Below are 21,426 nucleotides of genomic sequence, written 5' to 3' on the forward strand. Positions count from 1 at the left end.
CAGAACAGGGAGTGAGATTTCTGAAATCTCACTCCCTGGCAGGAAATGTGCTGCAGAAGGAGTTCTGTTTCACTCAGAGACATAATTCAAACGGTTTTAGAAACTAGAGAGTGTTTTCTATCCAATAGTAATAATAATATGCATATTGTACGAGCATGAATTGAGTACGAGGCAGTTTAATTTGGAAACGTCAAGAAAAAAAAAGTGCTAACAGCTCCCCCTATTGAAAAAAGGTTTTAAGTGCCTTTATCAAGGGCACAACAGCAGGAGATGGTAGGTCTACATGGGATCAGACACAGCAGCTTTCCAGTGTCAATAATGCTTACTTTTTCACATAGGCTATAATAATATTAATGAAAAAATGACAATGAAAAAGAAAGCACTTCTTTCATCCAAAGTCAAGCACTGTCTATAAGTCACTTTGTTGAGCTACACAATCAATTTGAGATACTTCCGGATGATTTGGACGATTTGATTTATATGATCTCCCTCTCTAACTTTAAGCATCAGCTGTCTGAGCAGCTTACCGATCACTGTACCTGTACACAGCCAATCTGTAAATAGCACACCCGACTACCTCATCCCCATATTATTTATCCTCTTGCTCTTTTGCACCCCAGTATCTCTACTTACACATCATCATCTGCACATCTATCACTCCAGTATTAATACTAAATTGTAATTATTTTAGCCTCTAGGGCCTATTTATTGCCTACCTCCCTACTCTTCTACATTTGCACATACTGTACATAGATTTTTTAAATTTTCTTTTCTTTTGTGTTATTGACTGTGCATTTGTTTATGTGTAACTCTGTGTTGTTGTTTTTGTCGCACTGCTTTGCTTTGCTTTATCTTGGCCAGGTCGCAGTTGTAAATGAGAACTTGTTCTCAACTGGCCGACCTGGTTAAATAAAGGTGAAATAAATAAATTAAATAAATTAAATGTGCAAAAAATTATAAAATCGGTCCCATGACTAGAATGCAATTTGTGCCACAAATGCTAAAAAGTGAAAACAATGCCAGGGAAACTAAACCAAAGCATGGATTGCCATCATACGTTGCCCACAGACTGGTTAAAACCTGTTTAGGCCAGRGGTGCCGCTAGCGGCACTCCTCCCACATTCCATTGAAAAGGCAGAGCGGCAAATTCAAAAAAAAGATTTGAAATATTTAACTTTCACACATTAACAAGTCCAATACAGCATTTGAAAGATAAACATCTTGTCAATCCATCCAACATGTCCGATTTTTTAAATGTTTTACAGWRAAAACACCACATATATTTATGTTAGGTCACCACCAAATAAAAAAAGACAGACAGACATTTTTCACAGCACAAGTAGGCTGCAGGTAGCATGCACAAGCCAACCTAAACTAACTAACCTAGAACCAACCTAAATAACCTAGAAAAAAACCGACCTCAGATGACAGTCCTATAACATGTTACACAAAAATCTATGTTTTGTTCAAAAAAATTGCATATTTTAGCTATAAATCAGTTTTACATTACTGCTACCATCATAGCTACAGTCAGAAATCGCACGGAGTAGCCAGAGTAAATACAGACACCAACTACCTAATTACAACATCATAAACATTTCAGACAAATATATGGTGGATAGCTAATGAAAGACAAATATCTTGTGAATACAGACATATTTCCGATTGTGAAGTGTTTACAGCGAAAAACACCACAATATTTATGTTAGTTCACCACCAAATACAAAAGACAGACAGACAGTTTTCACAGCAACGTAGCATGCAAGTAGCTAACCTAACTAACCTAGAACCAACCTAGACCAACCTAAATAACGAAAAAACTCCCTCAGATGACAGTCCTATAACATGTTACACAATAAATCTATGTTTTGTTCGAAAAATGTGCATATTTTAGCTATAAATCAGTTTTACATTACTGCTACCATCATAGCCACCATCACAGAAGTCAGAAATTGCACGGCAGTAGCCAGAGAAAATACAGACGCCAACGTCAACTACTAATTACACCATCATAAAACATTTCAGAACAATATATGGTGGATAGCTAATGAAAGAATAAGATCTTGTGAACAGAGCCAATATTTCCGATTTTTGAAGTGTTTTACAGCGAAAACACAATATATCGTTATATTAGCTTACTACAATAGCTAGCACACAGCAGCAGTGATTCTAGTCAAACGGTAGCATAGCACAGTTCGACAGATTATATGAAAAAGCATCCCAAATTGGGTCCTTATCTTGTTGATCTTCCATCAGAATGTTCTCCAAAGGGTCCTTTGTTCAGAACGACTTTATTTGGATCCATAACGAACGATTTCCCTCAGAATTAGCAAACACACTGGCTGTGCGTTGCTAGCCTCTCGTTCTTGAAACCATTCTTGCGACGCATTACGTCTAAAGTCCAGAATAAATTTCAATAATATAATTAAACTATATTGAAAAAACATACTTTAGGATGATATTGTGACATGTATCAAAGAAAATCGAAGCCAGAGATCATATTCACCTTTAAAAAGGTTCTTCCATGAGCCGAGTACAGGTCCTATTTCGCGCCCAGGAAAAAAATACAAGTGCGCACGTCTCAGTCCAAGAGGTTGTGTTCAGTCCTGGTCGAGATAATCAACTGATTTTTCTCTCACTTCCGCATGACACCCAGGCGAAGGCGTATGACGTGTTTCTACAGTCATAAGTGACATGCCCTTTTATAGACAAGCTCCTGAAGAGAGAGTTCGCTTTTGGAAATCTCACTTCCGGTTAGGAAATGGTCTGTAAAAGGTGTTCTGTTTCACTTAGAGAAATAATTCAAACGTTTTTAGAAACTAGAGACTGTTTTCTATCCAATAGTAATAATAATATGCATATTGTACGAGCAAGAATGAGTACGAGGCCGTTTAAAAATCATTCGATTTTCCCCAAAAGTGAAAATAGCACCCCCTGTCCCCAACAGGTTAAAGAAACACATTTTTGTTTAACCTTATTTAACTAGGCAAGTCAGTTCAGAACAAATTCTTATTTTCAATGACAGCCTATGAACAGTGGCTTAACTGCCTTGTTCAGGGGCAGAATAACAGATTTGTACCTTGTCAGTTTGGGGATTTGAACTTGCAACCTTTCAGTTACTAGTCCAACGCTCAAACCACTAGGCTATGCTGCCTCCCCAAATCCTCATTTTGCAATTTGGTGAACTATTCCTTAAGAAGGGCAAGACAAATATTGCTTCAGCTAATGTGAAACTGTATAACAAGAAATTGCCAGCAATGGCAGAAGTTTTCTTATTCAAAATCATTATACAACTATCTAAAAGTGATACAGTGGACATTTAATTTATCTACATTTAAAATATGATGTAAGTTATTGCCAAAGAGTAATTCTGTCTTTTCATTATGAAATGTATTTCCACCAAGACTCAGATGAAGAACATGACCAAGTCAGACTTTAATTAAAGGTAGGGATTCCAGATTTAGAATAATCATATTCACTGTCTTAGTTATTAAATACAAGATTATACAGTAAGTCAATACAGAAATATGTGATGTTTTTGAGATTATGGAGTGTAAGATGATTGTAATTAACAACGCATGGACTCACACAATGTCATAATGCAGCAGCATGATAATGGCACCGGAGGTGATGGCTTCCTATTTTACGGGCTCCTAACCAACTGTGCTATTTTGTTTGTTTTTTCGCGTTGTTTGTAACTTATTTTCAAATCAAATCAAATCAAATCAAATTTATTAGTCACATACACATGGTTAGCAGATGTTTAATGCGAGTGTAGCGAAATGCTTGTTCTTCTAGTTCCGACAATGCAGTAATAACAACAAGTAATCTAACCTAACAATTCCACAACTACTACCTTATACACACAAGTGTAAAGGATAAAGAATATGTACATAAAGATATATGAATGAGTGATGGTACAGAACGGCATAGGCAAGATGCAGTAGATGGTATAGAGAGCGTATATACATATGAGATGAGTACTGTAGGGTATGTAAACATAAAGTGGCATAGTTTAAAGTGGCTAGTGGTACATGTATTACATAAAGAAGGCAAGATGCAGGAGATGATATAGAGTACAGTATATACATATACATATGAGATGGTAATGTAGGGTATGTAAACATTATATTAAGTGCATTGTTAAAGTGGCTATTGTACATTTTTACATAATTTCCATCAATTCCCATTTTTAAAGTGGCGGAGTTGAGTCAGTATGTTTGGCAGCGGCCGCTAAATGTTAGTGGTGGCTGTTTAACAGTCTGATGGCCTTGAGATAGAAGCTGTTTTTCAGTCTCTCGGTCCTGCTTTGATGCACCTGTACTGACCTCGCCTTCTGGATGTTAGCGGGTGAACAGGCAGTGGCTTGGGTGGTTGTTGTCCTTGATGATCTTTATGGCCTTCCTGTGACATCGGGTGGTGTAGGTGTCCTGGAGGGCAGGTAGTTTGCCCCCGGTGATGCGTTCTGCAGACCTCACTACCCTCTGGAGAGCACGTTGTGGCGGAGCAGTTGCCGTACCAGGCGGTGATACAGCCGACAGGATGCTCTCGATTGTGCATCTGTAGAAGTTTGTGAGTGCTTTGGTGACAAGCCGAATTTCTTCAGCCTCCTGAGGTTGAAGAGGCGCTGCTGCGCCTCTTCACAACGCTGTCTGTGTGGGTGGACCAATTCAGTTTGTCCGTGATGTGTACACCGAGGAACTTAAAACTTTCCACCTTCTCCACTACTGACCCATCGATGTGGATAGGGGGGTGCTCCTCGCTGTTTCCTGAAGTCCACAATCATCTCCTTGTTTTGTTGACGTTGAGTGTGAGGTTATTTTCCTGACACCACACTCGGGGGCCCTCACCTCCTCCCTGTAGGCCGTCTCGTCGTTGTTGGTAATCAAGCCTACCACTGTAGTGTCATCCGCAAACTTGATGATCATAAGGTACTCTTTTTGTAAGTTATTTTGTGCATTATGTTGCTGCTACCGTCTCTTATGACCGAAAAGAGCTTAAGGACATCAGAACAGCAATTACTCACCTGGAACTTGACAAAGATTTTTTATTTAATGAGTCCAACGCAAAGGATATACTGGTTTTTTGAGACCAGACACAAATCCCCATCATTTGTGAGAAGAAAAGATGGAGAAAAAGGGGGCGGAGGTCGGGGTGCCTTCTGAGAATTCGTAGGTGAGTGAGTAAACATCCACTACCATCTGTACTATTGGCCAACGTGCAATCATTGGAAAATAAAATGGATGATCTACAATTAAGACTATCCTACCAGCGGGACATTAAAAACTGTAATATCTTATGTTTCACTGAGTCGTGGATGAATGACGGCATGGATAATATAGAGCTGGCTGGGTTTTCCGTGCATCGGTGTGTCTATTTGCCAATAACAGCTGGTGCACGATGTCAATTATTAAAGAAGTCTCGAGGTATTGCTTGCCTGAGGTAGAGTACCTTATGATAAGCTGTAGACATCACTATCTACCAAGATAGTTCTCATCTATATTATTCGTAGCCATCTATTTACCACCACGAACCGATGTTGGCACCAAGACCACACTCAATGAGCTGGATAAGGCCATAAGCAAACAGGAAAATGCCCATCCAGAAGTGGAGCTCCTAGTGGCCGGGGACTTTAATGCAAGCAAACTTAAATCCATTTTACCTCATTTCTACCAGCATGTCACATGTGCAACCAGAGGGAATAAAACTCTAGACCACCTTTACTCCACACACAGAAACACATACAAAGCTCTCTCAAGCCCTCTATTTGGCAAATCTGACCATAATTATATCCTCCCGATTCCTGCTTAGAAGCAAAAACTATAGCAGGAAGTACCAGTGACTCACTCAATACGAAGGTGGTCAGATGACGTGGATGCTACACTACAGGACTGTTTTGCTAGCACAAACTGGAATATGTTCCGGGACTCATCCAATGACATTGAGGAGTATAACCATCTCAGTCACTGATTCATCAATAAGTGCATCGACGACGTTGTCGTCCCCACAGTGACCGTACGTACATATCCCAACCAGAAGCCATGGATTACAGGAAACATCCGCACCGAGCTAAAGACTAGAGCTGTCGCTTTCAAGGAGCGGGACACTAATCAGGACACTTATAAGAAATCCCGCTACTCCCTGAGACAAACCATCAAACAAGCAAAACATCAATACAGGACTAAGATTGAATCCAACTGCACCGGTTATGACGCTAGTCGGATGTAGCAGGGCTTGCAAACTATTATGGACTACAAAGGGAAACCCAGACGCGAGCTGCCCAGTGATGAAGCCTACCAGAAGAGCTAAATGCCTTTTTATGCTCGCTTCGAGGCAATCAACACTGAAGCATGCATGAGAGCACCAGTTGTTCCGTATGACTATGTGATCACGCTCTCGGTAGCCATGTGAGCCAGACCTTTAAACCGGTCAACATTCACACCGCTCAGACGGATTACCAGGACATGTACTCAAGCATGCGTGGACCAACTGGCAAGTGTCTTCACTGACATTTTCAACCTCTCCCTGACCGAGTCTGTCATGCCTACATGTTTAAAGCAGACCACCATAGTCCCTGTGCCCAAGGAAGTGAAGGTAACCTGCCTAAATGAATACCGCCTCTTAGCACTCACGTCGGTGGCAATGAAGTGCTTTTAAAGGCTGGTCATGGCTCACATCAACAACATCATCCCGGAAACCCGAGACGCATTCCAATTCGCATACCGCCACAACAGATCCACAGATGACGAAATCTCAATCGCACTCCACACTACCCTTTCCAGCTAGACAAAAGGAACACCTATGTGAGAATGCTGTTCATTGACTACAGCTCAGTGTTCAACACCATAGTGCCCACAAAGCTCATCACTAACCTAAGGACCCTGGGACTTAACACCTCTCTCTGCAACTGGATCCTGGACTTCCTGACGGGCCGCACCCTGGTGGTAAGGGTAGGCAACAACACATCTGCCACGCTGATCCTCAACACTGGTGCCCCTCAGGGGTACGTGCTTAGTCCCCTCGTCTACTCCCTGTTCACCCATGACTGCGTGGCCAAACACGACTCCAACAGTGGCAGGCCTAATCATCGACAACGATGAGACAGCCTATAGGGAGTCAGAGACCTGGCAGTGTGGTGCCAGGATAACAACCTTTCCCTCAGTGTGAGCAAGACAAAGGAGCTGATCGTGGACTACAGTAAAAGGCGGGCCAAAAAGGCCTCATTAACATCGACGGGGCTGGAGTGGAGCGGGTCGAGAGATTCAAGTTCCTTGGTGTCCACATCACCAACGAACTATCATGGTCCAAACACACCAAGACAATCGTTAAGAGGGCACAACAACACCTTTTCCCCCTCAGGAGATTGAAAAAATTTGGAATGGGTCCCCAGATCCTCAAAAAAACTCTACAGCTGCTCCATCGAGAGCATCCTGACCGGTTGCATCACTGACCTGGAATGGCAACTGCTCGGCATCTGACCATAAGGCGCTACAGAGGGTAGTGTGTACGGCCCAGTATATCACTGGGGCCAAGCTTCCTGCCTTCCAGGACCTGTATACTAGGTGGTGTCAGAGGAAGGCCCAAAAAATTGTCAACGACTCCAGCCACCCAAGTCATAGACGGCAAGCGGTACGCGGGCACGGCAAGCGGTACGCGGGCACCAAGTCTAGGACCAAAAGGCCCCTTAAGAGCTTCTACCCCATGCCATAAGACTGCAGAACAATTAATAAAATGGCCACCGGACTGTTTACATTGACCCCCCCCCCCCCCCTTTGTTTTTACACTGCTAGTCACTTTACCCCTACCTACATGTACAAATGACCTTGACTGACCTACCCCAGAGCCATTGACTAGGTACCGATACCCCCTGTATATAGCCTCGTTATTGTTATTTTATTGTGATACTTTTTTCTTTTCTTTTTTACTTTCAGTTTATTTAGTAAATGTTGTCTTAATTATTTATTGAACTGCAAGGGCTTGTAAGTAAGCATTTCATGGTAAGGTCTACACCTGTTGTATTTGGCACAAGTGACAAATAAAATTTGATTTGGTTTGATATTTCACATTTCTTATTCACTCCTTAACCAGGGCTGCCCCCTCATGGTGAGATCCAGTTCCTGTCGGTGATGTCAGACGCTGTGTCTCTAAGATGGAGTTCTCCTCAGGGGGTTGAAGGACCACAGAAGTTCAGAGTGACCTGGGAATGTAGTGATGGGGAACATCACAGTCTAGATGTGAAATACATGCATCAAGTTGAAATCGATGGACTGAAACCTGGTGAAAAGTACCAGTTCAACGTAGCCACTGAGGGGGATGCTGGAAGTTTAAGTAGTTGTGTCTCAGGATCTGTAATCACAGGTACTGTAATGTGTCTTTGTCTTTAAGGTTTTGGTGTTAGGATATATAATATTATGGACTGTATTTTATTAAAATTATCAGTGCACCCGTTCTTTGAAACAAATTGTGATTTTCATTCCAGTGGTGCCATTCCCCAGAAACTTAACAATAGACCAGTTGGAACACTCCTCCTTCACTCTCAACTGGAACAAGGCTGAAGGAATGGAGAAAGTCCCACAGCACTTCCTCATATCCTACTGCAGCCCAGGAACTGAGCCCAAGGCAATATGTACTAAAGACTGCCACAAGACATTATCCTATCTACAACCTGGTACTGAGTACACTGTCAGTGTCTCTACTGTGCTGAACAATGGGGAACATAGTGAACCTGTCTCTACAACCATCTACACTAGTAAGAGATCTACCTTCTTATTGCAGTTCAGTAGGAGACAATGTGAATGGACAATATAAGGTGTGCTGAGTGTTTGGTGATAAAAAACGTTACATTTTCTCTGTGTGTAGCAAGTGACAGATATATTTATCACAATCTGCATAGCAGATAACATATATTTGTTACAACACTAATTAAGAGTTTTGGTCTAAAGCCAATTACCCACTTCAAAAGCTCTTACAGAGAGACTGATGTTTACCCTGGCTTTGCTATACTTTTAGTCATATATGTCTGTAGTTCACTAATCACTATTCAGTACATAACAACACATATTTCCCCTAGTACTCCCTGCTCCAGAAAGTCTGAATGTTCACTCAGTAACCACCTCATCAGCTACTGTGAGATGGAACCAGCCACATGGAATTGAAGAAACCCAACACTATTACCAGATCTCCTACCACCGCTCTGGGAAAGAGAAACACATCATTACCACATCCTTACAAAGCAACACTCTCCATGTCCTGAAACCTGGTACTCAGTACTCAGTGACTGTCTGCACTGTGCTGGAAAATGGGGAGCAAAGTCAACTGGTGTCAACAACCTTTAATACATGTATGTACTTAGTTAACTATTATCAATATATTCCATTTAGCAGATGTTTTTTTATAACTATTATGGCTGGTGTCAAGTGAATCCTTTGGAGGGGAATGGGGGTGTCTCTCCACTTTCATGCCTCTAACTCCGCAATGCAGCTTCTCCTTCTTTGCCAGGCTGGGTTGCCTAGTCAATAACAGTCCAACATTGATCTTGAGGCAGAGTAAATACATAAAACAATATTGTTATGTATGATTAATGCATTAATAAACATAAAGACACTATCAAGCGTAAAGGCACAATATTTTTGAATGAGTGTTTGTTCATTGAAAACCTGTGGTTTGAATTGAAGAGGGCAGTCCATAAGCACAGACAAAGGATACCAAGGATCTGGGTAGATTATATATGGAGGAATGGTCTAAGATCCCTCCCAATGTGTTCTCCAATCTCATAAAACATTTTAGAATAAAATCTCAGTGTCATTGTGGCCAAGTTTCAGCCTCCTGGCAGAGGCATCCAGGTTTTTGGCTAAAATGTGCTGGTAATTCATTATTTTATTGGAAGCAATAAAGCAAAACAGCCCCATAACATCAAAGATCCACCACCATATTTTACAGTGGGTTTGGGGTTCTTTTCCGCTTATGCATTCGACACCAAACCCACCGCTAGTGTGGTTGACCAAAGAGCTCTATTTTAAGGTAATCTGACAATGGCACCGGTACGAATCCAAGTGCCAATGCCATTTAGCAAACTCCAGGCATTTACATTTGTTGGATGACATGACAATAGGGCTCTTTGGCCACGCACACCAGTGGTGGGTTTGGAGTCTAATTAAGGCTGCATGAATAGAAAGCCTACTTGCTAAACAAAAATCTCTTTCTCTGAGCAATTGTATTAGTATAAAATAATATAATTTTCAAATGTTTTGGAGCATATAATATAGCTCAGTATTAGTATGGTTACAGGGTAGCTATGAATGTTCAATGGGATCTTACCAGTGCTGTTTGGTGGCTTGCACATCAGATTTTACAGGATGTGTACAGGTTGAAAAATTATCAGAGATCCCTCTTTTCATGCAGTGTTGATTTGTGTTATTTCTGTTTTTACACAGACCCTACTCCTCCAGGCAATCTTGTTATATGGTCTTATAGTGCGACCTCTGCCAAACTGATCTGGGATAATCCTGATGGGATGGAGGACATCCAGCACAGCTTCAGGGTGATATGGTGTGACAAAGCCAGTCCAAGTGAGTCCTTCACTACCAACAAGATATGTGGAAATGTCACTGGTCTGACACCAGGGACGGAGTACACCATCACCGTCTGCACCATTGATGAGAGAAATATGGAGAGTAACTCAGTCTGTACTACCCTACATACAAGTAAGTAATCAGTTGCAGCTTCAATATTAAATAAAATTAAATATTTTAGTAAACTCAAACATTTTCCTTTGTTATTGCAGAGCTCACTCTCAAACTTTTCATGCAGAAGTTGGGACTGACACAGCATTTTGAGGAGAAACTGTCGTTGAATGACGTGCTTGCAATCGATAGCCTAACGTTAGGAAAGAACCATACGGTAACTCCTCAATCTCTACCATGGTGTTTTCTGAAAGAACTGATGAGGATGAACGTGTCAGCAAGGGATGTAAAGTACATCACCACTGATAAGGAGGATCTTATGAAGGTAAACCCTCTAGATCTTATCACAGCCCTGTTTCTGTGCTCAGATGGTTTTCTACAGCAGGAAATTGTCCAGAAAATGTCCATGTGTCAGTTTGCTGTTCCTCTTCTGCTGCCCAACTGTGACACAAAACAAAGCACGTTGATGCTGTGGGCTTTGAGTGACATAGTGAAGAAGTTCAGGCCGTCTTCACCGTCTGACTCAAAGTCCTTCAAAGAGGAGAGAATAGTTATCTCCAATATTCCTATGGTGTCCTTTGTTAGGCTAGGGGAAAGCAGCTTGTCCAAGTCTCAGATCTTGAACAAGTTACTTAGTAATCCTCAACAGTACCATGATACATTTGTTCATCATAATATGGAAGGTGGTAATGTGCCTCGTACGATCGCAGATGGCCTAGTTGAAATCAGCTGGTACTTTCCATGTGGGAACAGAAATATAGACATGTTCACTAAGCCTGTGTCTGTTGCCAATCTCAGAGGAGATATCAAGTCCTTTGAAACACAGTTCTCCTTTCTGTGTCAAACATCAGCTGCAGTTTACATTTTCAGTGATGATTTAGAGTCAGATCTTAAGGTGTTGAAAACTAAAGACAAAAAGGCAGAGTTATTTCTGGTTGTCAGCTCTCAGAAAAAAACATTCACAGAAGACACATTGAGAAAATTCACCACAGAATTCGGTATCAAGCCAACAAATGTGATTGTTAAGGAAAATAAAAATTATGCAGAATTTGTAATAACCTTGCAGTCATCTGTTGGTGACATCATCGAAACAAGTCCAAACAGATTGACAATTGAAAACATGGTTACTGTGGCTCGTCAGAGTGGGATTCTGGTTGATGAAGACTGTGATGAGTGTCAGAGTGCCAGGAAGACAGCAGATGAAATCACCAGGAACATCACAGACACAATTCAATTCAAAGACAAACAGCTACCCTTACAAGGGAAAATCTGGAAAGAGCTTTCCCAGTTGGAGAAAGAGAGATGTAGACTGAGAAAACGAGGGGATCAAGACATTGAACACTACAAGAGCTCTCTGAAGAAAAAGGAGGAAGAGCTAAGAAAGGAGCAAAATACATTTGACATGTCAGATGCAATGGCAAGCTTCATTTTAGGAATGTCAAGTTCAGGAGCTGAGCGTTCCTATTTCCTCAAATGGATGCGGATAAATCTGGACAATCTGTCACGTCAGAACCTGTCTGGTTTGCGGGACCGGTACAAAGATCTTTGCCAACATTCTCCGGAGAAAAAAGACGACATTAAAGATTTGGATAAGCAATTATCTGACTGTTCCTTGGGTCTTGAACACTTCCTGCGTGAGTTGGGCCAGTTATATGAAGCTGCCTGCTCCCTCCCTGAAAGTAGCCCTCAAAGGAAACAGATGGAGCATCTCCCTGGATTGTGTGCTCAGATGCTGTTGGATGGTTTCCCCATTGAGCTTCTGGATGGAGATGCATCAAATATCCCTCTGAAATGGATATCAGCTGTTCTGACTCAGCTTCATACTCTTGTCCAATCCAACAGCAAGATTCGTGTTGTCACAGTTTTAGGGGTCCAAAGCACAGGGAAGTCCACTCTCCTCAACACCATGTTTGGGGTCCAGTTTGCTGTCAGCAGTGGAAGATGCACCAGAGGGGCCTTCATGCTACTGATTAAAGTCAACAAAGAAGTCAAGGAGGAGCTAAAATGTGACTTCATCATGATCATTGACACAGAGGGGTTGAAATCAACAGATTTGGCTCAACTAGATGATAGCTATGAACATGACAATGAATTGGCCACACTGGTGATTGGACTCAGTGATGTCACTATCATCAACATGTCCATGGAGAACTCCACAGAGATGAAAGACATTCTACAGATTGTTGTTCATGCCTTCCTCAGGATGAAGGAAGTGGGGAAAAAGCCAATATGTCATTTTGTGCACCAGAATGTGCCTGACATGTCTGCTCATGTCAGCAACATGAGGGACAGAAAGGCGTTTTTGGAACAGTTGAATGAAATGACCCAGGCAGCAGCCAGAATGGAGAAGAAGGAGAATATCACCAAGTTCACTGATGTGATGGAGTATGATCCAGACACAAGCTGCTGCTACATCCCAGGACTCTGGCATGGGACTCCCCCTATGGCTCCAGTCAATGCTGGCTACAGTGAGGCTGTGTATGGTTTAAAAAAGAGCTTGATGGAGGATTTCAGAATCTGTCAGAGTAATGATGACATGACACATTTCCTGAAGTGGACACAAAGCTTGTGGGAGTCTGTGAAATTTGAGAAATTCATCTTCAGTTTCCGAAACAGCTTGGTTGCAGATGCGTACTCCAGATTATGCTCTGAGTACAATGGTTGGGAATGGACCTTCCAGAAAGAGATGTATTCCTGGATTGTAAATTCTGAAACCAAAATTTCAAATTTTGGCATAACAGATCCAAATCCCCAAATGAGCATAAGAAATGTGCTGACTGACTTGTTGATGGAAGCATCTGAGAAGCTGTCATTTGGAGAAAAGGAAGTCCAAGACAATCTAGTGAAATACTTTGAAAAGCAAGATGGCCATGTCAATCTGGTGGAAAAATACAAGGAGGATTTTGTGGCCAGTGCCAAAACACTGAGACGAGAGACAGAAACCACAGTGAAGAACGCTCTATGTGGAGCTGTTGAAGTCAGAGAGGGAATGGCCAAACTGGATGACATCAAGGGTTCACAGGCAAATAAAATGGGGAAGAAGGTATTGGATTTGCTACAGACCTGTAGACAGAAAAAAACAGATTTATCAGAACAGGACCTCAGTAAAGAGTTTGAAAGTATGTGGAAAGAAACTCTGTCTGACATCAACTTTAGTGATCTGCCACAGAGAGATGTGGCTCAGGATGCCTTCCTCATGTTAAGTGGAAATCTAGCAACAAGGGGCAGTCATGTCAATAAAATGTTGATTAGAAACAGTTTGGTGGATTGTGGGAAGACAGACTTTGTTGTGGAATCAGGGGGTTTGTGGGAGAAGGCTAAAGGCCTTGTGGTGCACTGGGATCACAACCATCACAGGAAAAAACAGCAGGACTTCTGTGATGACGTCATAATCCAATGTCAGGACTTTATAACCCAGAAGGTGGGAAGCAAAACAGGCTATCATCATACTTACACCAAAGAACTGCTGAAAATGATTGAAACATTGCAACAACGAAAGAATTGTAACATTAGTGAAGAATGTGAGGTGCGTCTGAAGCTACACATCTGTGGCATTGCAGCCAGAGAGTTCCAGAAGATGAATAATACGTTCATTGCATCCAATGACCCTCTGAAGTGTCTGAAACTGTCTAAGAGCAAGTACCTTACGGAGTTCAAAGACTTATTTCATAACCAAGATCAGTGCCAAAAGAAAGCTGAGGAGTTCTCAAAGCTCTTACAGCCAGCTGTACAGGACTATGTGACCAAAATGATTGGTTCTGATGTGGTTGATGAAGTGAAGACAGGTGAAGGGTCAGAGGATTACAGCACCCGAAGGGCTTTCCAGTTCTCCATTTTGGAACAGCTCCTGATGGATGGAGGATATGAGAAATATAGAGAATACATAAACCATTATGAAAGGTTTGTGAAGGACAGACTGTTTGACCGAATTGCCAAACAACTCTCAAAGGACAGTAGACTGGAGAAATTGGAGAAGAAACATCTTTCAGAGATAGTCAAGATAATCACTGAAGCAATTTCAAAGATTAGAAACACAACTAGCATTGTAAAAGATATCAAGACGTTCATTCAGAATATGTGCTGTGCCCTTGAAGAAAAGCTTGTCTTTCCAAAGTATGCTCTGGATTCCATCATGACTCTGAACAACTCTGCTAACACAGAACAGTTTGCTGAGTACCTCACAACGTTTGTGGGACAAATGGAACAGTCACTGGCAGCTGAGTACGATAAGGGAGGAGACATCAAAGAGAGACTCAGATCTCTGCCATTCAAGCCTCAGGACAATATGTTCATCAGTCTTTTTGGATGTGGAGAGCAATGTCCCTTCTGCGGTGCACCCTGTGAAGCAGGAGGTAAGGAGCATACCAAACACTTCACTTCTATTCACTGTCCACAAGGAGTCAGTGGTTGGAGGAATTTAAGTACAATGGTGTTAAGAATTGACATATGTTCATCCTCTGTGATTAGTGACAGAAAATTCAACACAAACCTGAATGAAGGAAAACCTCACCTCTACAAAGACTACCAGACATGTTACCCTGACTGGATGATAACTGGAGATTCCAGCATTGAGTCTTCAGACTACTGGAAGTATGTGATGGCCACATTCAATGAGAGAATCGCTAAAGACACACATGCACTCCCTGCTGATATCCCAGAGGACTGGAAGGCATTAACAAGTGATGACGCATTGAAGAGCTTGAAAAACGCATTCAAAATGAAATAAAGTGGGAAACGATATCATGATTCTTCTTGACCCAAACATAGAATTGGCCAATCAAAGATTTCAGACATGGCAACCAGAAATAACTCACCAAGCATGAATGTTTCTTATCAAAAAGCCAGAACCAAGAACTTGAAATAAATTGCTAATCTCTAAATTCCAATACAACTTCACCCTYGAACAGCTGATCARGTACTTTTTACCTTTCACTTAMCTTGATTGGTTTGTTGAAGGAAGAAACTGATCAAAAGGTACCACCTTAGAAAATTATAAACTAGAAACATTTTAGACTAAACTAGGAAAATGACAATGCAAAAGATACCATGGAGCTCTTACCAGATAGTTGCAGATTAAAAGGCTGTTTTATACTGGCATATCAGTGTAGGAACACATTTAGCTACTGCCAACACCTTCATCAAGGCCTTGTAGCAAGGCTAGTGTTTGAGTTGACATTACTGACTGACAGGTACCTGCAGCATAGGAAGGTGGAGTTAAACCATACTGTAGACTGACAAGATACCTGCAGATAGGAGGAAGTGGTATACCATACATTACTGTAGCACTGACTGATACCTGCCATGTATAGAAGGGGGAAGTGGATTATACCATACATACTGTAGACTGACTGATACCTCAGTGTAGAAGAAGGAGATATACATACATACTGTAGAACTGAAGATACCACGCAGAAAACTAATAGGAAACGGCACAGGAGGAGTCTACTTAACGAATGACTGGGTAAGCTGACGAGAATCAAGCCGTGCGAGTAATGGAAAGTGATAGTAAGGAGTCCCTATTTACTGAATTATCTGTAGATCGTGACAAGATCCGGCTTGCTTAAAGGTGATAGGAAGGAAGGTGAAGTAAATAACAAGTACCATGTACATCCGTGAAATAAGACTGACAATACCTAGCGAAGAGTAATAGAAGAAGATCGAGGGAGTAATACTACAAAAGTACTGAAGGTTAGACTGAACAGCAATACAGCCTCCGGAGTTACCTAGGAGAGGGAAAGTGGAGTTTTATAGCCATAACATACTGTAGACATGAACAGAACCTGCAAGTATAGACAGGAAAGGAGGGTTAACCATACATACTGTAGACTGACAGATACCTGGCAGATAATAGAAGAGAAGTGGAGTTATACCATTCATACACACTGTAGACTGACAGATACCTGCAGTATAGGAAGAAGAGAGAGTATATACCATACATACTGTAGACTGACAGAACCGTCAGTGTATAGAAAGGATGTGGATTATACCAATCATACTGTAGACTGACAGGATACCTGCAGTATAGGAAGGAAGGTGAGAGTTATACCATACATACTGTAGACTGACATGATACCTGCAGTATAGGAAGGAAGGTGGAGTTATACCATACATACTGTAGACTGACAGTACCTGCAGTATAGGAAGGAGTATTATACCATACATACTGTAGACTGACAGATACCTGCAGTATAGGAAGAAGGTGGAGTTATACCATACATACTGTAGACTGACAGATACCTGCAGTATAGGAAGAGAAGGTGGAGTTAACCATACATCCTTGTAGAACTGGGACAGATACCTGCAGTATAGGAAGGAAGGTGGAGTTATACCATACACTAACTGTAGATACAATGAACAGATAACCTAGCAGTATAAACGACAGGAAGGAATGGAGTTATACCTAAAACAACTGTAGACTGACAGATACCTGCAGTATAGGAGGAAAGAGGAGTTATACCATACACTACTGTAGACTGAACAGGTACCTGCAAGTAATAGGAAGGATAGGTGGATTATACCATACATACTGTAGACTGACGGTACCTGACAGATAGGAAGGAAGGTGGATGTATTTTACAATTACTGTAGACGACAAGACCTGCAGTATAGGAAGGAAGGTGGAGTTATACCATACATACTGTAGACTGACAGATACCTGCAGTATAGGAAGGAAGGTGGAGTTATACCATACATACAACATACAACCCCAAACAGCAAGCAATGCAGACGTAGAGTCACGGTGGCTAGAAAAAACTCCCTAGAAAGGCAGGAACCTAGGAAGAAACCTAGTGGAACCAGGCTCTGAGGGGTTTCCAGTCCTCTTCTAGCTGTGCCGAGTAGAGACTATAATCATACTGTTGACTACTTGTTGACTTGGACTGGAGTATAGTCTTCAATCACAATGTTAGACAAATATATTCACAATTGTTTTTATAACCATCTTGATTAGAAGTGAATGTAGATAATGTTGATTGTGATTACAAGTATATCAGTGCAAGATAAATGTGTAACTCTGTAAAAATGAAGTTAAGGTAATTTTTTTGCTTGATCTTTGATATTGTGTATTGYCTTTGATTTGATTTAGTTTGATATTGTATGTCATTCATTTAGTATTTGAAAGACCAGCCCAATGATGGGCTGAAAGGGATCCTAACGTCATRCAGAATGTACATCATGTTATTGTCAATGGTCCATTAGAGTTTTATACCTATGGATATGTGATTATGTTTAGATTACCATGACAACAAGCCTCAAACAGATGCATACATACTGTACATTGGAAAAGGCTTTATAGTCCTGGTCTTTGTCTGATACAATTGAAATGTATTGTATTAAGGGCTACTGTAGTTGCATGCATGCTAAAAGATTATGTAACAAGTTCATTATTCTTTTGTTTATTTTTGTCAGTTTTGTCAAACGTAAAGAATGTGTTTACCTCTGATTTAATAAAAACATTGCAGCATTATTTTACTGTAGAAAAATGCATGTAACWTTGTATGATTCCTCTCCCAAACATCAAACTAACAAGGATGTATAGTTCAACATTTATTGTTAATGAAAACATTTTATTGACACAAAGTTATTTTAAATGCAATGGATCAGTCTGAAACTTTGCACATACACTGGCCATCTAGTGGCCAAAATCTAAATTGCAGCTGTGCTGGAATAATACATTATGGCCTTTCTCTTGCATTTCAAAGATGATGGTGCAAATAAAATTACAAAAAACAGTTGTTTTTTCTTTGTATTACTTTTACCAGAATCTAATGTTTTATTTCCCTCAATTCTTTCACATTTCCACAAACTTCACTGTTCCTTTCAAAATGCGTACAAAAATATGCATCCTTGCTTCAGGGCCTGAGCTACAGGCCAGTTAGATTTGCTGATGGCATTTAGGCAATTTATAAAAGGGTCCGATCCTTAAGAGGAGCACCTCCAATTCTAGTATATTATATATATCAGTGAAGTCGAAGTTTACAATCAGCTTAGGTTTGGTGTCATTAAAACTCGTTTTTCAACCACTCCACAAATTCTTGTTAACAAACTATAGTCGGTTAGGACACTACTTTGTGCATGGACACAATATTTTTTTCCAACAATTGTTTACAGACCAGGTTATTTCACTATAATTCACTGTATCACAAATTCCATGGGGTCAGAAGTTACATACACTAAGTTGACTGTGCCTTTAAATAGCTTGGAAAAAATTCCAGAAAATATATCATGGCTTAGAACTCTGTATGGCTATTGACATAATTTGAGGTCAATTTGGAGGTGTACCTTGGATGTATTTCAATGGCCCTACCTTCATAACTCCAGTGCCTTTGCTTCACACTGGGAAAATCAAAAGAATTCAGCCAAGACCTCAGAAATAGAATTGTAGACCTCCCACAAGTCTGTTCATCCTGGGAGCAATTTCCAAATGCCTGACGGTACCACGTTTCCTCTGTACAAACAATAGTAAGCAATAATAAACACCATGGAACACGCAGCCATTTATACCGCTAAGGAAGGAGATGTTTCTGTCTCCTAGAGCATGAACGTAAAAGTGCAAATCAATCCCAAGAACAACAGAAAGGACCTTGTGAAGATTGCTGGAGGAAACGGTACAAAAGTATCTATATTCGCAGCTAAAACAAGTCCTATATCGGACATAACCTGTAAGTGCCGCTCAGTAAGGAAGAAGCCACTGCTCCAAAACCGCCATAAAAAAGCCAACTACGGTTTGAAACTGCACATGGGACAAAGATGTACTTTTTAGAAATGTCCTCTGCTGAGAAACAAAATAAAACTGTTGGCCATAATGACCATCTTTTTTGAGGGAAAAGGGAGGCTTGCAAGGCCAAGAACACCATCCCAACCGTGAAACCGGGTGGCAGCATCATGTTGTGGGGGTGCTTTGCTGCAGGAGGACTGGTGCACTTCACAAAATAGATGGCATCATGAGGTAGGAAATTATGTGGATTATTGAAGGAACACTCAAGACATCAGTCAGGAAGTTAAAACTTGGTCGCAAATGGTCTTCCAAATGGACAATGACCCCAAGCATACTTCCAAAGTGTGGCCAAAATGGGCTTAAAGCACAGCAAAGTCAAGTTGTTGATGGCCATCACAAAGCCCTGACCTCAATTCTATAAAAATTGGCCAGAACTGAAAAAGTGTGTGCGAGCAAGGAGGCCTACGAACTTCACTCAGTTACACCAGTTCTGTCAGGAGGAATGGGCCAAAATTCACTAACAAGAAATTTGTGGAGTGGTTGAAAAACGAGTTTTAATGACTCCAACCTAAGTGTATGTAAACTTCCGACTTCAACTGTGTATATATATATTTTTTTATATGGATATTTTGTAGGACGTAACAAATCATACAAAATGGATGCTGTAATACACATACACACTTTTAAAATTACTGGCTGAAACTATACAAAAGCATTACTAACTGATAACATAGTGTAGCACTTTGAACATAATACATGAAAAGGACTTTACAAATATATATATATATTTTTTTTTACAATGTTACAGTTCTACAACAAAAACATACAGTATTAGGAGGAATTGTTGCTATAGCAATGAAAATAAGTTAGAACAAATACCCTAAAAACAACATGAAATATTTGTACATCAATAATACTGTAATTACATGTTCAACAACATACTGAGGACTGGTCCATAACATCTATCAGAGGAGGTTTTGTTGTTTACTAGTCTCTAAAAGTCACGTCATCATGATCTTCTGGCCAGGCGAGTCAGCGAGACATCATCCTGACAAACTCTGTAGAAAGAACACAAAATATGAGCTACATTTTTATTAGTATGGTGACAACATAGTGAGTATTAGTACAGTGACAACATGGTGAGTATTAGTATAGTGACAACACTGTGAGTATTAGTACAGTGACAACACGGTGAGTATTAGTATAGTGACAACATAGTGAGCATTAGTATAGTGACAACAAGGTGAGTATTAGTATATTGACAACATGGTGAGTATTAGCACAGTCACAACATGGTAAGTATTAGTATAGTGACAACATGGTGAGCATTAGTATAGTGACAACATGGTGAGTATTAGTATATTGACAACATGGTGAGTATTAGTATAGTGGCAACATGGCAAGTATTAGTATAGTGACAACATGGTGAGTATTAGTATAGTGACAACATGGTGAGTATTAGTATAGTGACAACATGGTGAGTATTAGTACAGTGACAACATGGTGAGTATTAGTATAGTGACAACATAGTGAGTAATAGTACAGTGACCACATGGTAAGTATTAGTACAGTGACAACATAGTGAGTATTAGTATAGTGACCACATGGTGAGTATTAGTACAGTGACAACATAGTGAGTATTAGTACAGTGACAACATGGTGAGTATTGGTATAGTGACAGCATGGTGAGTATTAGTATAGTGACAACATGGCAAGTATTAGTACAGTGACAACATGGTGAGTAATAATAGTGACAACACAGTGATTATTAGTATAGTGACAGCATGGTAAGTATTAGTATAGTGACAACATGGTGGGTAATAGTATAGTGACACCATAGTGAGTATTAGTACAGTGACAACATGGCGAGTATTAGTACAGTGACAACATGGTGAGCATTAGTACAGTGACAACGTGGTGAGTATTAGTATATTGACAACATGGTGGGTATTAGTATAGTGACAACATGGTGAGAATTAGTATAGTGACAACATGGTGAGTAATAGAATAGTGACAACATGGTGAGTA

General features: G+C 40.6%; 1 protein-coding gene, 2 long non-coding RNA genes and 1 pseudogene across 5 annotated transcripts; 2 read left to right on the plus strand and 2 right to left on the minus strand.

Annotated features, from left to right (window-relative positions):
- Positions 1-2,923: 2,923 nt before the first annotated feature.
- Positions 2,924-15,923, plus strand: LOC111958496 (up-regulator of cell proliferation-like). 3 transcript variants are annotated; one of them, XM_023979753.2, is made up of 6 exons: positions 2,924-3,445; positions 8,089-8,358; positions 8,480-8,749; positions 9,071-9,340; positions 10,434-10,703; positions 10,784-15,923. In XM_023979753.2, exons 2-6 carry the CDS (start codon positions 8,127-8,129, stop codon positions 15,406-15,408), a joined length of 5,667 nt encoding a protein of 1,888 aa, XP_023835521.1. In that variant the 5' UTR covers positions 2,924-3,445; positions 8,089-8,126; the 3' UTR covers positions 15,409-15,923. The 3 variants fall into 3 exon arrangements, with proteins under 3 accessions (XP_023835521.1, XP_023835522.1, XP_070293338.1); XM_023979754.2 differs by lacking the exon at positions 2,924-3,445 and having other exon boundaries at positions 8,291-8,358; positions 8,496-8,749; XM_070437237.1 differs by lacking the exons at positions 2,924-3,445; positions 8,089-8,358; positions 8,480-8,749; positions 10,434-10,703 and having other exon boundaries at positions 9,277-9,340.
- A 633-nt stretch (positions 15,924-16,556) lies between these two features.
- Positions 16,557-17,220, plus strand: LOC139023675 (uncharacterized). Its single transcript, XR_011474818.1, has 3 exons — positions 16,557-16,605; positions 16,721-16,939; positions 17,190-17,220. It is a non-coding gene; the product is annotated as an uncharacterized lncRNA (long non-coding RNA).
- Positions 16,840-18,416, minus strand: LOC139023674 (uncharacterized). Its single transcript, XR_011474817.1, has 4 exons — positions 17,281-18,416; positions 17,090-17,109; positions 16,981-17,017; positions 16,840-16,919 (listed from the first exon to the last, which is right to left on the minus strand). It is a non-coding gene; the product is annotated as an uncharacterized lncRNA (long non-coding RNA).
- A 2,014-nt stretch (positions 18,417-20,430) lies between these two features.
- Positions 20,431-21,426, minus strand: part of LOC111958297 (tRNA (adenine(37)-N6)-methyltransferase-like) — a 2,841-nt pseudogene continuing 1,845 nt past the window's right edge.

The sequence above is a fragment of the Salvelinus sp. IW2-2015 genome, linkage group LG34, assembly GCF_002910315.2.
Source record: "Salvelinus sp. IW2-2015 linkage group LG34, ASM291031v2, whole genome shotgun sequence".
NCBI classification, from domain to species: domain Eukaryota; kingdom Metazoa; phylum Chordata; class Actinopteri; order Salmoniformes; family Salmonidae; genus Salvelinus; species Salvelinus sp. IW2-2015.